The sequence below is a fragment of the Petromyzon marinus genome, chromosome 37 (assembly GCF_048934315.1).
Source record: "Petromyzon marinus isolate PM22_M1 ecotype Great Lakes invasive population chromosome 37, UKy_Petmar_22M1.pri1.0, whole genome shotgun sequence".
Classification (NCBI taxonomy): domain Eukaryota; kingdom Metazoa; phylum Chordata; class Hyperoartia; order Petromyzontiformes; family Petromyzontidae; genus Petromyzon; species Petromyzon marinus.
Genome location: NC_133703.1, coordinates 11,734,137 through 11,750,822, shown reverse-complemented (window position 1 = coordinate 11,750,822; position 16,686 = coordinate 11,734,137). Strand labels below are relative to the sequence as shown.

The 16,686-nt window shown below is 46.2% G+C and overlaps 1 protein-coding gene across 2 annotated transcripts in view; it reads left to right on the top strand.

The window, feature by feature from the left end:
• LOC116949485 (TOM1-like protein 2) overlaps positions 1–16,686 on the top strand; it is a 63,439-nt gene that overhangs the window by 21,423 nt on the left and 25,330 nt on the right. For both annotated transcript variants that reach the window (XM_032966862.2, XM_032966861.2), the window contains exons 6-11: positions 4,559–4,723; positions 5,115–5,231; positions 7,264–7,397; positions 8,763–8,892; positions 15,701–15,809; positions 16,551–16,680. In XM_032966862.2, coding sequence (XP_032822753.2) covers positions 4,559–4,723; positions 5,115–5,231; positions 7,264–7,397; positions 8,763–8,892; positions 15,701–15,809; positions 16,551–16,680 — 785 coding nt within the window. The remainder of the gene's footprint in view (positions 1–4,558; positions 4,724–5,114; positions 5,232–7,263; positions 7,398–8,762; positions 8,893–15,700; positions 15,810–16,550; positions 16,681–16,686) is intronic.

The following is a 16,686-nucleotide window of genomic DNA, read 5'->3' as shown; positions in this document are numbered from 1 at the left end:
ACTTTATTTGGCTGAAAATTGCAAGTGCGCAGGATTACAAGGTAGTGCGAGAGATCAAAAAAAATGTTGACGTTTGCCACCTTTTATTGTTGCAGAGTTAACGTTGCGGTACGATTTGCCGAAATGCCATTTCTAAGTGCCAAACTCCCCTTCGGCAGATCCAGACAACTCTTCTCAGCTCTGGCATTGGAGGAGATGGAATTTGCCGTTGCCTTGCTGCTATAGGCACACTGTGTGCATCATTTGACGATGCGGGTCGGCAATGCAATTTGTTTTTCAGCTGTTTGAGAGTCGTAATGACAGTGGGCACAGCCTTGGCTGGTATCGGTCAGCCGTCGGTGCCAGGAATTAAAGGGGGGGGGGGGGTCGCCTTTGTACCATGGGGCCCCCCGGTGCAGTTGCAGCGCCCGCCCGCTCGATAGCAATGCCGCTGGTTTCACGAGCATTGGTTCGTTGCGGATGCGAGGCTGTGGGGGAATCTGTTAAAGTGCGCATGTGCTTGAACGGCCGATAAGAAGCGCGTGAGCGTGCGGCTGCCATGCGTGTTCTGCATGTCGAGCTGCTGACCAGCAGGCCTTCGGTATCGTCCAGACATGAACGGCGGCAGGGAACGGCTTATCGGTCGGCGGGCAGTCCCTTTTTTTTTGACTTCCAGGGAGAACTTTATACATAACCTATTTATCTTGAAAAAAAAAACATTTACTAATAGCTAGACTTTCTTGGAAGCACGTGGTCATAATGTTCCACCTTTCAGTTTGCATTGCCGAAAGGTTAGTGTTTATATATATTTTTTTATATATATGCGTAAGCGGGTCATGGAAATGGTTTAGGTAATGTACTTGGACCGATGAACACGTCTGATTAATCGGCATCATTACTATAGGTACATTTTAAGGGAAATCTTGTGCTTCAAGTTACTCTTGTAAACTATTGATGGCATTCATATGCAATATATGTTTGATTCATCTATTGTAGAAAATCTCACGTATAAGCTTAAACTAAAGAAGCATTTTTTCACCCGTATCATTGTGATCAAAGTGTCTCACAAAGATGACCTAACAATAACAGATAGGAAAACTGCACAGCACAACAATTCAGTCCTGTATATGAAACAAAAATTCCGCAAAAATAAAGAAAAAGCTATTGCTAAAGGAAATATTAAATAAAAAATACATTTGTATAGATTTGATCAGACACCACCTTTTTTTTTGCTCATTGCGCCGGTGTACATTGTAAGCCCCCTTTGACGCACGATAGCGAAACGCCGCAGTCTGAGAGTAAACAATGCACTGACCTTTGACTCGGGCGAGGGCGCAAGCTGGTGGAGTGGATGTCGTGAAATGTTCTCGCAACCGCTATCAGGGCAGATAGGGTCAGAGTTTGTAAACTTGACCATGAGCTCAGACACGTGAGCGAGTCTGAGTGAAGGTGAATACTCAGCAATCGAACGGCCTGCAACTATCGAATGTATATATTTTTTCCATACAGTGTTTCATTGCTAAGTCTTTCAAAAGCACTCCAACTCTTATTAGTATTATGCATGCCTGGACCTTGCTACTCTGAGGCTCAAGTGTGACCACCGCCACCCTGATGCTCACTTCTTTATTGCCTCACTCTGATTGTGGACTGTCTTCATCCCTACTACTACTATTTCTATTTTGCCTAGGTAAGGCCCACTGAGCTATGAAGCTCTTTTTATGCAGCGAACTGGTCACAAATGATAGCTCAACGAAGTGGCTTATGTGGACATTTATAGCAGCTAAATACTCTAGAATGCATGTTTTTAAACGGAGGGAAAAACTGGAGGACCCGGAGAAAAAATCCACGCGACCACGGGGAGAGACACATACAAACTCCAAATATACAACAGGCGTCAATGTCGGGATCGAACGCACGACCTCTGTGTATACCAGGCGAGGTAGTTAACATCTTACCACCATGGCGCCATTAGCAACTCCACCAGGTTACTTCGCTTGTGCTTAAGCATGGTGACCACCGATTATGCAATTTAATTCTCTTCCTGGGGAAGCCTTTCTGAATTTCCAAGACTCATTTTCAAGACGGTTTTCACCAGGATATGTGTGCATGCATAGAATACACTAGAGTTAATTTACCAAGATAATAAGTAAAATAATGAGTTGCACTTTATTGTGGTAAAATAACTTTTGCACCACATTGTAGGTAGGTCACAACTGGATTGGTGAGAACCCACACCTACAGTGGAGAACTCAAACTATGGATTGATATCGAACGTGTCCGTTCTATCTCCTGCAGGCATCTTGTGGCCCTTGATATTAACGTATTTTATTATATTAACGTATTGAATTATATTAACGTATTGAATTATATTAACGTATTTAATTATATATTCTTGGTTCTTTTGGTAAAGTCACGTAGAAGGGAAACAATAAAATAATACAAATATAAAACAATAAAATTCTCACGACGTTTCGACTGCAACACAAGCAAGCATATTGAATTATATTAACGTATTAACGTATTTAATTATATTAACGTATTTAATTATATTAACTTATTGAATTATATAAACTTATTTAATTATATTAACGTATTTAATTATATTAACGTATTTAATTATATTAACGTATTTAATTATATTAACGTATTTAATTATAGGGCCACTGTTTTTGTTTCGGCACTTAGTTTTAGGCAACCGAGTTTTAGGCAATGCCGTGAGCACACGCATCTTAAGGGACCTGTGTTCTTTCTGCGGCTAAAATATTTAGGTCAAAGCCATGCCGATGTCTGAATCCTATTGAAGCTATTCCAGCTTGGATTAAATTGCATCTGCATGAACCCCTGTGTCCTCACTGTCCCATTCTGCTCCCTCCGCCCCTCGCTCTCTCCATTCTCGCCCTCTCTCTCTCTCCCCGTGACCTCATGTTCGACCCTGCGGGAGCAAATCTTCACTGGCAGGAATCTAGGCGAGGGGAGCTGTGGTTGGGACGTGATGTTTGGCAACAACTCGTATGACTAATAGCGTACATGGGGTTCCTGTCGTGGTGTAATTCATTGTACTTGTGTGTTTGAACTCCTTTAAAACCGTACGTAGCCAGCCGCGCTAACCGGAGGTACTGGACTATGCTCTCACATTTGTTCCCTACATTCAACCCACACTGACCACATATGGTGTGGGGAAAGGACAACAAACTAAACACAGCAATGGCTTCTAAATAAATGATCTAGATAATTTAAAAGTGCATTGCGCCGGTGTCTTCCTAATATCGGAAGGAAGAGCGTTCTAAACGGCCGTCAGCACATCTGAAAGCGCGCGATGCAGTGACCGATCCAGAGGTCGCCGGTTCAGTCTCCTGGCACGGCAGTAGAAACAATGGGCGAGATTCTGAAATCGCCCTACCTCTGCCCACCCAGCAGCATAAACGGGTACACCACATCGTCTTGATTCTTTCGGTAAAGTCACGTAGAAGGGAAATAATAATAAAATAATAAAACGTAATAAAATAAAATTCTCACGACGTTTCGGCCACAACACAATTAGTCGATCAGCAGGTTGCGTGCAGTGGGCTAAGGTGTTGAGTATTACCACCACTTCCCAAGATGTCTGCCCATGCTAGGAGAGTGGACCAAATGCCCTCTCGAACTCCTTCTAGTTCCGGCCCTTCCGCCAACAGTCGCGCGAGCGAGTCATTTCAGGGCCGTACCTTTACCTTGCCAATATTATTGATGCTGTTTTGAATTTAGTAGCTTTTTTGTGTGTGTTTAACCGCGTAGTCCACAAACTTAACCGAGCCGAGTGGGTGAGTGGTGAGTGATGTCACAGTGGCAAACGTTTTGTTGCACTGATGATCTCATGATGTCGCGGCGTGCTGAGGGCACATTCCAGGCCTGCGCCTCATGTCACCGGCGCACTTTGAAAACCGGCTCAGCGGCACTGTGGGTGAATTGAAACGTGATTGTTATGCTAATGCAGCATTTATGGAAAATTCTGTCTACAAATCAAAGGTGGTAAAAATTTGAGGAAAAAAATATGAATGGTGACCCTGAATCGTCACTATCAATAGAATGGCCGAGGCAGAATATTGTGACAAGCGTATTAACCCTTTCCCATTCTGGAACCGGAATAAAAAATAAAATAAAATAATGTTATCGGTACTGAGGCTCCCACAAGGCCATGCGGGAGGGCGTCTGCCACAGTTTGGCACCAGCTATCATAGAGTGCGGTCTTGTCTCTGCAATTCTCTGCGGTGAGTGCAATGGTGCTATGGCTCTTCAATCAAATGAACGCTGAACTGCTTGTGCGTTCCGAGATTCGGTGGTGAACGGGCCCTGCCTAGCAACTCGCAGTCATAATAAAGCATTTAAAGCTTTCGTGACTGCATAAAATTACTCATTGTTTTTTTTTTTGGTAAAGTCACGTGATTGTTTTTTTGTTTGAATATAATTTTATTGTATTTCTACACACGGGTGACTTTAACCAAAAAAACCCATTGAGTAACTTGCAGCCATCTCGGAACGGGGAAAGTGTTTCAACCGTGCCGCCTGGCGTCCCCGTGCCGTCTGTGTGCCGACGCTGCAGAGCACGCCGGAGGCGGACCCTGCAGTGAGGAACTCTTCCCAGGGGGGGCGGCCTGCCCCGGGCGCCGCGGCAATGTCGGCTTCTGCGCCCCCGCACCCACTGCCCCCCGCTCACGCCCACGCGGCGTCCGTGGCCGCTGGACCCATCTCTCCCACTCCGGAACAGGTCGGCACACGGAGGCAACGGCATCACACGGCTTGTCTGCGTCTTGCTGTTCCCACCTCGTTCTCCGTGCTCAGTTTGTCTCTTTTTTTTTTTTTTTGTCAAGACGTGCGATGATTCTTTCCCGTCACGATTCAATTAATTGTTGTCCCTGCCCAGAACCTCCGATTTAAGCGTGGTTGGCTACGTACGCTGCGAAAGAAGTTCAAATTGCCCACATGCGGTTGCTTTAAAATAGAACATTTTGCTCAAGAGCACAGTACCTGCACCATCACCCTGGAAAGACGTAACAACTTTTCCCAGCTTGGGACTGCACTTGAGCTTTGTAAACGGTTCCTGGTTTTGTGTGCGGACGTGGTTCTCCCAGACACACTGCTGCCCTGTTGTGTTCCAGGTTGCAAAGCTGCGGAGCGAGCTGGACATTGTCGAGTGTAACGTCAAGGTGATGTCCCAGATGCTGACGGAGCTGGTGCCAGGGCAGGTGGAGGCTTCGGACCTGCAGCTGCTGCAGGTGCCGATCGCTCGGAGCATTGCCGTTCCCTGCTGTTCAGACTAATGTGTGCAGTTGAAGGCATGAGGGCGCCGCAGTGGTGAGCTGTTGACTACCTCACCTGGTATACATGCGGTCGTGGGTTTGATCCCGACCCTGACTCATGTATATTTTGAATTTGCATGTCTCTCTCCCCCTGTGGTTGTGTGAATTTTTCTCCACTTCGTTGAGCTATCATTTGTGGTCAGGTCGCTTCTGAAACAGAGCTATATAGCTCAGTGGGACTTAGCTGGTAAAAAATAAATACTAATAATGAGGAGCCTACCTTTCCAATTGACGTGTAAAGATTGAGTTAGCCCAATGAATAAGTGCACATCACAACATTGTAATGTAATAAAATATGCGTCAAGCTACTAATGCGGCATAGAAAATACATTTATATTAATATAAAACTATTTTAGCTGTCAATGTTGAGCTGGAATAAATGCAAACCATCAATCTTTACTTATTAGTTCATTTTAAATGCATTACAGATCCCTTAAGAACCCGTGTTTTGTGATACTCTGGCTTTCTGCTTGAAGGTATACAGATAGCAGCAAGTCCCGTGGAAGATTGTAGTGGTGTGGATTGCCTTTTTGAGGTATTCAGCGGCAGAGTGCAGTAACTGGAGCAGTGATCCATAGTAAAGCTGTCCGAAGGTTTCATTTTAGAATTCCAGATGCCTTGCCTTGGTCGCTGAAATCATTCGGGCCCGAGTAATGTTGTGAAAATTTGGAAGACGTTTTGGTGCCCTCTCACTCCCAGATTTCATTAAAGAAAGCGATTCTCCTTCTCGGTGTCAACAAAACATCATATTTGGTGTTGGGACACCACCAAGACATTGTTATCTTCGTGTCTCGACAAAAACAATGGCCACTTGTATTTGTAGTTTTTTTCTTAAAGTTGAAGCATACCAGATAATAGTAAATCGGCAAAAATAAAAAGTGATATCCTAGAATATTCCACTATTATCACATTCACATGTGATAATAGTGGAATATTAAAGGGCGATGTATGAATCTGAAATAGAATAGAATAATGAAATGCACAGTCACTCAACTGGTGAATGTTAATGTGGTGAGATCATTTAATTTGGAGCATGTTAATTTATTCCTCTCAAAAAAGGTAAGTAAAACACATTCTCCTGCGGAGGGAGGAGCTGGTAGGAACGTTGGTTGCTCGGTCAATGGCCAGGGTCAACGGCGGCACCACGTGGTGTATTCCGCAAATATGCCCGACTGTGAGGGCGGGCACAAGCCGGCGTGAGTAGGTTAAACGTTGAGTTTTATAAGGGCACCACGGGGTGACCAGCCCCTCCCCACCCAGCCCCACCCCTCCCACCCCCCACCCAGCCCCACCCTCCCCACCCAGCCCCTTCCCACCCAGCCCCTCCCCACCCTCCCCACCCTCCCCACCCTCCCCTCCCCACCCAGCCCCTCTCCACCCTCCCCTCCCCACCCTCCCCTCTCCACCCAGCCCCACCCCTCCCATTTTTGGATGCACGACGGACGGACACAATCCCCTGTGGGCCGGTGGTGTAACCAGGAGGTTCCTACCAGTATAATGATATCATTACAAATCCTTAGATAAGCAGATTTTTTTTTGAAGGGGAGATATTGCAAAGTCAGAAATATTCCTCTGCACAAGTTTTACATTTAATGACATCGCAGTAGAGTTTTGGTCTCCTTCGTAAAAGTAACAACAGTTTACTGTTGACAGATAAACCAAATATGCAAAGGCTGAGCCAGCACTTAAAGAGCGTTAACATGCAGAGCAGTGAACTGGTCTTTGCAAATCACACTGCCTTACAATAGCCCTTCTACGTAGCACATATAAAGAATGCCGATTGTCTGAAACATTGACCAATAAGTCCGTGCTCTTGATGAATGCGAGTTGTTGTCATTTGTGTTTTTGTGTGCACCACTGCCAGCCACAACGCAGTGTCCACAAAAGCTTGTGAACATTTTCAGCGAACATCTTCGCCCGTTTCCTCGCCGCGCCGTGTGCTCGTCAGGCCCTGCATCAGACGTGCCGCACCATGCAGCAAAGGGTCATCGAGCTGGTCCCGCGCGTCTCCAGCGACGAGGTGACGGCCGAACTCCTGCGGGTCAACGACGATCTCCTCAACATCTTCCTCCGATACGACCGGTAGAGGGCACCACCGGGGCAACGCCTCGGGCTCGTACCACCGTCCTTGCAACCCCCCCATAGTTGCGTTCGCACTCGACGGCTCGTTTGAACAAATGCCCGCTTGTGGTGCTGCTCTACTTGGCGGGCAGCCGAAGGCAGTGAGGAAAAATCCGCCGTTGTACTGCATGTTGAACTCCTTTGTGCACTATTGCGCTCACGTTTATGGTGCCTGCATTTAACCCGCGCCGACCACAAACGGTGAAGTGCTTTAACAAAGCGCGATACATTAGGTCCTCGTTTAACGCGGTCGGTGCGTTCCTGAAAAGTGCCACTTTAGGCGAAAGCAGTTTGCCCATAAATAATGTAACGATAAAGTTTGGCGAGAAACGATGTACTGTGCACACCACGCACTGAGCTCGCGGAACAAATGCCTGAGGGTACGCCGCTGCGTTACTTTTATCATTCTGCGTACTGTATCACGCCGCTCAGCCGCGCAGCTCAAGGAAGAGTAGTTCGTCGTCGACCGCTCAGGAACCGTATCATAACAGTGCGCGTTCAGCGTTATAACGGTGAACGTTCAGCGTTATAACGGGTACATCCCACGTTGTTTATTCCCTAATGGAAGGAACCGTGTTATCGTGAAAGCGTGTTGTGTGAACATGAGTTCATTGAGGACTTGCCATACATGCACATTCTATTCTTTCGCATGGCAGCAATGTGGTTCAGGAGCTGAATGCCAACGCCGGGGTCTGCTAGCCACGAGGGAGCTTCAGGAGAAAGTTTTGTGTAGTTTTGCTCGCAGACCTCGATAGTAGCGTGCACATTTTTACCCAGTTTGAATTAAATTTCCTACCTATAGCCGTCATTAAAATGAGCACTTGGTGTAGTCCATTGCCATAAGTGAGCCCTTTGTTTGATGCAATGAAATCCGCGTGCGACGTTGACCTCGTCAAGCGCGCTTGTGCCACGGTGGCCTCGGTAGGTGAGGAGCGGTTGCGTAGCAGCGCGCTGCGCTGCGAGCCGTTTGATACGGGTTTTGATTCCCGCTCACGGCCAACAACAGTGACGATGATGTGAACCAGTCCTGGGCCTTCCCCTAGGGTGACTCGGCCTCAACACGTGAGTACCAGGCGTGTAAACACATCGCCCCTTGAGACACAGAGGTGGCCGGGCGTGGTGCTGACCACCCACCCCGTCGTGTGCCGTGCCGGCCTTCGTAGGTGCTGCTCGCCAGCGGCACTCGCCCCAACAGTCTGGTGGGGAGGGCGCTGGGTGGGGGTGGGGGGGGATCTTTCGTCTCTGTCAGTTGATAACTCACGAACGGCAGGCACTCTGCCGTGACATTCTATCCCGGCAGCGACGAGGCATTTGTCTTTGCCGCAGGTTCGAGAGATACCGGGCGAGCCGGGCGGCGCAGCAGGACCCCATGGAGGGCGCCGGGCTCGCCGCCGAGCCCGGCGCGCTCGCCCCCGCCGCCACCTCCAGGCAACCGGCGGCTCCGAGCTCCCAGGCCGTGAGTGTTGTTGCTCCTCTGCGGGTTTTTGCCGACCGGCCGATCGTGATGGCGTGATGGCGTGATGGCGTGATGGCGTGATGGCGTGATGGCGTGATGGCGTGATGGCGTGATGGGGTGATGGGGTGATGGCGTGATGGCGTGATGGCGTGATGGTGTGATGGTGTGATGGCGTGATGGCGTGATGGCGTGATGGCGTGATGGGGTGATGGGGTGATGGCGTGATGGCGTGATGGCGTGATGGCGTGATGGCGTGATGGCGTGATGGCGTGATGGGGTGATGGCGTGATGGCGTGATGGTGTGATGGCGTGATGGGGTGATGGTGTGATGGCGTGATGGGGTGATGGGGTGATGGGGTGATGGCGTGATGGGGTGATGGCGTGATGGCGTGATGGCGTGATGGTGTGATGGTGTGGTGGTGTGGTGGTGGTATTCACTGTGCAAGGCGGACAGAAGCGCTCAAATACTTCCCAGCTAAATCGAACATCGCCCCACCCCCCCTCCCCCTCGTCTGTGTATGTGTAGAAACCAGGTCAGGTTTTTTGGCATGGTGCAATAACAGCTATCCTCCCACGACGTTCCGAACTGTAATTCGCCGGTCGACCTGTACCATTTCTGTGCATTTATCGGAAGTTGCTGCTCTTATGAATTTGTCTCTCCGCTGGCGCTGATCAGCAGAGAGTGCGTGTTTTGCCGTCACCGAATCGAGTCGCTCACTTCCCGACATTCCTTTCGAACGAACGGCTGCCCCGCAGAGTACACGGAACGCAACGGGTTCTGAATCTCACCTTTTCATATCAGAATCAGAATATACTGGAGGAATCCGGTGAGCTATCAAGCTCTTTTTCACAGATGTCCATCCAGTAGGGACAGGTCAGAACGTTACAACAAACATTACAAAAACACGATCGGAGTGCAAAGTATAGGAAAGGTAAACAAATCAATCTTGATTTGAAGTTTTCGTGACTGCAGGGATCCATACTCTTTGGTTATTTCAGGAAAAGTCACGTAGGTAGAAAACAAAATAAATTAAATCACGATGTTTCGATTGCAACACAAGCAATCATCATCAGGTGGGAAAACCACAGCAATAATTTATTTTATTTTATACCTACGTGACTTTACCGAAAGAACCAAAGAGTATGTAAACAAATCACTTTAAAAAAAATACAAATACAACTCAAATATTTATTACTTTATCAAGTAAAGACCACTCAACTATACAGCTTCTTTTTCAGAAACGACCTGGCTACAAAGGATGGCTCAACGAGAAGTGGCTTCTCACGTGGACATTTATGGCAGCAAAATAATCCCATGTAAACGCACGTTTCTAAATGTGGAGGGAAACGACCGGAGGACCCGGAGGGAAAAAAGAATTCCACGGGACTGCGGAGAGAGAGAGGATAGCTTTTCAGCCTGCAGGATGCGCCTCCTCGTAACTACGAGTGGCACTGCGTGGGTGCGGCAGTGTGACAGCCGACGATGCACAGAGGCAGCTGTACTGTTTTTACACACTTTTGTTGCCGCACTGGACACTGATATAACGTCTCTTGGCATTCGTCTGATTTTATATTCGTGTGACGGCTTCGCCTAGCCGTAAGTCATAAAAAGCTCAAAGTGTAGCTGTTTGCATAATGCCATCTGCAAGAACGATTATCCACTTCGCGTAACAACATGTATCCCAAACCTCAATAGGCACTAAAGACCCACTCTTAATTATTTAATATAATATACACGGACCCTGCAGACTTATAACCCAAAATGTGTTAATAACCTCATGGATCACATTAATAAAAGCTCATGAAATTACACTTGAATAGTAACCATAATGTTCTGAATGTATATAATATTGTATGTTTAAATGATAATTATTATCTATTACCCACTACCACAAACCGTGGTAGTATGTTTTTTTGCATGCCGGGTTAGATCCATGTTTGTGCAAATACGTTCAGCAAATAAAATAATTGTGTTTCCATAAGAGTTTTTTTTGGGTTACATCGCATAAATGTATAAATGTGTCGTTAACCTGCCACCACCCGACAGCTGATTAATAAGGTTTGTCACGTAAACAAAACGTTTCCATTCATTACTAGTACAGCACACCGGTGTGTTTGAGAGTACATCCACAACATTTACAATTCGACTACGACGTTTCACCAGTAATTACAACCAGCCTCATCAGGTGACAGCCAGATTTGTCGAGAAATCCTCCTGTTTCGTTTTTAAATAGAGGGATAAATGTGATGTCGTCACCTGTGAACCAATCAGGTGTGATCTAACGTAAAAAAAAAACCTCTTGTGGATAATATTGGTCACAAAAGCCTACGTGTTACATTATGTGTTTAACTATATTCTTTATGTTTACGTAAAGCTTTCGCGACTGCAGGAATTAATATTTTTTGGGGTCTTTTCGGTAAAGTCACGTAGGTTGGTTCAAATTAATCAAAATAATCAATCTAAAATGAACAAAAAAAGCTACGACGTTTCGATCACAACACAAGCGATCGTCATCGGCAGGAAAGGGGGGAAGCTGAATGCAGACGTGTTTTTAATCGGGTGTAGTCCTAGGGTCATAAACGAAGTGGGCGGGGCTAGTGATGTTAATGTGAGAAATTAGCATAATGTTAATGTGAGATCGGTGAGCGGCCTCCACAACGAGTGTGCGGGTGGCTATGTTAATGTGAGAGATTAGGGTGTTAATGTGAGAGAGTAGCGTGTTAATGTGAGAGATTAGCGTGTTAATGTGAGAGATTAGCATGTTAATGTGAGAGATTAGCCTGTTAATGTGAGATATTAGCGTGTTAATTTGAGAGATTAGGGTGTTAATGTGAGATTAGCGTGTTAATGTGAAAGATTAGCGTGTTAATGTGAGAGATTAGCGTGTTAATGTGAGATCGGAGAGCCACCAGAGGTGGCCACGTTGGCGCGAGAAATTCAACCTGTTAATGTGTAATCGGAGAGCCGAAGCCACGGGGAAAAAATAAAAAAAACTAACATCGGAAGGTGGCGGGATGGGAACATCACAGCCAGTTATGACTTAAACTGGTTGATGACGTCTTTTCAATTATTGAAATTGTGCCTGTGTCTGTATATATGGGTGGCTTCATGAACAAATCTTTGTTAATAGCCAGTGGGCTTGCAAAGTACCTTCGTCTTGGAGAAATCAATTTCATGTGAGCCCACCGCATTAAATCAATGATCAGCCACGGCCGAGGTATTGGTCCTACCGTGTTTCAGATCTGCCTTGTGTTCACGAACACGGTCAGTGACATGTCGCTTAGTTTCCCCAATGTAACTACTGCCGCAGACACAGCTTAGTTTGTAGATGCCAGGGTATTGCATATCAGGGATCCTGTCCTTCACAGATGGGATCAGATCACGAATTTTATGTACTGTGTTAACATTAACATTATGCTAATTTCTCACATTAACATCACTAGCCCCGCCCACTTCGTTTATGACCCTAGGACTAGGCCCTATAAAAAGTCTGCATTCAGCCGCTTTCCCCCTCTTTACTCCTGATGATGACCGCTTGTGTTGTGATCGAAACGTCGGAGTTTTTTGTTTATTTTACTTATTATTTTTATGAATTTGTACCTATCTACGTGACTTTACAGAAAGACCCAAAGAATATTATAATTATGGCTCGCTAATTGGTAAAATGTAGAGTACAGTGAAACTCTGGCTAGCCGAATATTACATTTAGCGAGACCAGGTTGGCTAATTTAAATTAAATAAAAAAATGTTAATATAATGCAAACCAAAGTAAATGTAATGTAATTTACATATAATGCATAATTAAAATGCGCTAGAACATGCGATCTTGTGTAAAACGTTAAATATGTAGTTCAACTGTCATGCATGTACTGAGGGAGATACGTATGTGATGTTGAACCTCTTTCGTACCGTACTTAACCAACCGTGCTAATCGTAGGTGCGGGGGAAGGACAACAAACTAAACACAAATAGCAGTTCTAAAGAAATGGGTTTTCCATCTAGATTTAAATGCATGGCTCCAGTGCCTTCCTAATATCGGACGTTGTTCGATGGCTAGACAAAAGCCACCGCGAGGGTGGCCGGAGTTCACGTGACGGTTTATGCTTAATGGCGAGATCGGCAATGATGACTTAGCGGGGGAGGGGGGCGTCTTACCCCAAGGGACATGAGGAGCGGGTGCCAGATGAACATCCTGCTGCCGGGCTTGCTGTGATTCGTTTCTTGTTAGGGATAGCGAGCAGGTGGAGTGCGAAGGGAGGGGGATGGGGGGGGGTCGTGACCTCCGACTGATGGACATAAATACCATAGAGCACAGTACACACCAGCACATAATGTACCTGAGTCCTTGTTATTTGTTAGTCTGTAACAGGCTGTTAGGGCAAGTGCTGTTAGCAAGCACATATGATGCCCGGCACAGCACACGAGGGAGGTGGGTGGCCAGCACCGTGCCCAGCCGCCTTTGTCTCCCCAGTGGCGATGTTTAACACACCGCACCAAGTGCTCTTTTGAGGCTGAGTCGACCTAGGGGAGGCTCAGGACCGGTTCAGATAATCGTCACCGGTGTTGACCGTGAGTGGGAATTGAACTCGGGTCGCCGGGTTCGTAGCGCCGCACGCTAACCACTACACTACCGCTCCCCACACACACACGAATACATTCACAGCAATACATGTGTACATTAATACATTGTTATTGTTTCTTGATAATAGATTTCAATTATGAGTTTAGCAGCTAGCTGGACTTTTCAGCTCACCGGACCCAGGGCTATCATCACCTATTGATCCGGCTAGCCGGGGGTTTCGACGTACGCACGAGTGAAGTCGGTGTACGTTAGCGCACAGATTTGCATCTGCATGGCCTGCGGTGGATAGACAGGGGGCACTGTAGGATCGTGCACTTGGCTGTGTCATTTGGAACGTCCCGATAAAAATCCACTGGTACACTCTGTTGAAGTGGGCCTTCCATCGAGTCGGCGTGTGATTATCAGGGCAGGTTAAATTCGTGGGGCTGTACATCAAATCGATCGGTCTGAGATAACAGCAGTTGTGGGGGTTGACTTGGCTTTTCATCTTTCTGGGGTAAATAAATAAAATGAGTACCCCACTTGTGTTGGGATATTGTCAGGCATTGTCCCATGGATAGGCTCATCCCAGCCATGAGAATGTGAAGTTTCCACCATTGGCTCAGAACTGTAAACAGGAGATGCACTTTTGCCTCGATGCTCATTTGAGCAGTAAATCACTTTTTTTATACTCTGCATTCATAATAAACACTGACAAGATTGAGCTGCTCAGTGTGTTGTTGGCTCACTGATACCCAGCTTGGCTATGGGGTTTTCGTAGTCTTTCGGTGGCTGTACAACGTGGACATTGATGGCTGACTCTGGAGTTTTGAGTGTTATCTCATTATCGTGAGAATTCTCTCCCGTTACTCTGATCTCCCTGAAATGAAAAAAAACACAGAAAAAATGACGAAACATCCCAAGCCGGAGACTCTCATGAAAATTAATTATTAAACTCTGCGAGGCTGATAATAGGTTTTTACCCTTTTTTCTGGCAACAAAACAGGTTTTGATTTAAAGCTTTCGCGACTGCAGGGATTCATATTATTGCTTCTTTCGGTAAAGTCACCACGTAGAAGGGAAACAATAAAATAATAAAAAAATATAAAACAATAAAATTCTCACGACGTTTCGACTGCAACACAAGCAATCATCATTAGGTGTGAAAACCACAGCAAGAAAATTTGAAAAAAGTGGCGGTTATTTTTAACGTTAGCACCACGGAGAGAGATTTGCCATTTATTCAGATGGACGAGTCCATCTATGTTTGGAAAAGAGGAGGGGGGAGACGAAAATAATGGATGCGGTCTGAAAGCCACCGTAAGCGTGAACAATTAAGAGCCGAAATGGTTTATCAAATCCTTCCAATGATTTCTAAGCCAGAATCCATCTTCTCGGTGGAAATTGTCTCTGTTTGTATATGTGGATAGCCTCATGAACGAATCTCTTATGGTAGGCAGATGCCAAGCAGAGAACCTCTGTCTTGGAGAAGTCAATGTCATGTGAGCCTACTGAATTATAACAGTGATCTGCCACGGCTGAGGTGTTGGTCCTACCGTGTTTTAGGTCTGCTTTGTGTTCACGAATGCGGTCCGAGACATGTCGTTTGGTTTCTCCAATGTAACTACTACCACAGAGGCACCTTAGTTTGTAGACGCCAGTGTACTGTATGTCTGGAATCACATCTTTTATAGACGAAACCAGATCACGGATTTTATGTAATGTGTTGAAACGGACCTGGATCTTGTGTTTATTCAAGATTTTGGAGCTCTTTTTTGCTGTGGGTTTCACACCTGATGATGATTGCTTGTGTTGCAGTCGAAACGTCGTGAGAATTTTATTATTTCATATTTTTCTTATTTTATTTTTTCCCTTCTACGTGACTTTACCGAATGAACCAAGAATAACACCAAACTGAAACCTTTTACAAGGAATCATGTCTGCATTCTGACCACAATGCAAACAAAAAACATCCTCGCTGAGGCTGTGGAAAAAAAATATCAGTAGCACAAAAAAACATTTTTATTATTTTAAAATAGTACTTATTCTGAAATTGTTCATTTATTTTGTTTTAAATTAAGGGTAGTGAAGCCTGCTGTGTTTATCATCAAGCACGATAGAATACCATGTATATATTTGTCTTAAGGACTAACCATACCGATTATTTTCGTGCATATATTGTACATTGCTCCACGTGTCGAGTCGATCCGGGCTCGCTGTGTGCTCTGCGTGTCCGTCACCATCAGGCGAACACCTTTCCAGACGGGGGCCTAAAAAACCCGGGACCCGGCTCGTTGGCCACCAACCCGCCGGATGTGGCGAGCAACTCCTTAGCCAGCCAGCTGGCCAGCATCGGTACGTCCGCCGCAGCAAAGCCTCGCTCACGGCAGGGGGGGGGGGCGCTTCTAAGCACCTGTCTTATCGCCTGGGCTGCACGTGAGCTGCCTCTGTGGTGGCCATGGCAGTGAAGGCGAGCATGTTGAGTGTGAAATGTGTTTTTGTCTGTATGTTTCAGGAAAAGAAGTTGCTACTGCATTCTGATGATGTCCTTGGGGAGTGCATGGCCCACTCGCTTTGTCAGACTTTGTGAATGGAATTTGGGCTCTATGAAGTCTGGTAGACCAGGATTCATGCCGCTTATATCAACTGAATTGGGGAATGATTTTCTTTGACACGAGGGAAATGTATGTTTGTTTGGTCACTTAGATTGCACAATTTAACCATGCATTCGCATAGTCCTCGGGAAAGAAAGGCATGGGAGTAAAAAATGGACCCCGTGCGGATTTTTAAAAGGTAAAATTAAATATTTGTCGGTCCCCTTTGTGTACAGCCACTCATGTATTGTCGATCTTATTCGCTTCCGTGGCCTTTCATTTGGTTTAGTGTTGTGTTATGCATGCAATAAAATAATAAATTATGGATTTTTAGACGTGTGCATACGTGAGCATTGTAATTTTTTCAATTAAAATCCGTGCATAATCATTGCCCTGCTCATGTGAGCATGAACGCAAATTGACTTAGAGCAGCCGTTGCCCCGACAGAACCACGGGCTGATTGTGGAACGTTTGCAAGTTTGTGGTTGCCCTGTCGTCGCAGGTGTGGCCGGAGACAGCGTAACGGGAACCCTGAGTGCGCTGGGCGTGTCGAGCGCTGTCCCCGCCAAGGCCGACACGTTCGACATGTTCGCCCAGAGCCGCGGCAGCTCCCTGGCTGACCAGAGGAAACAGTAAGT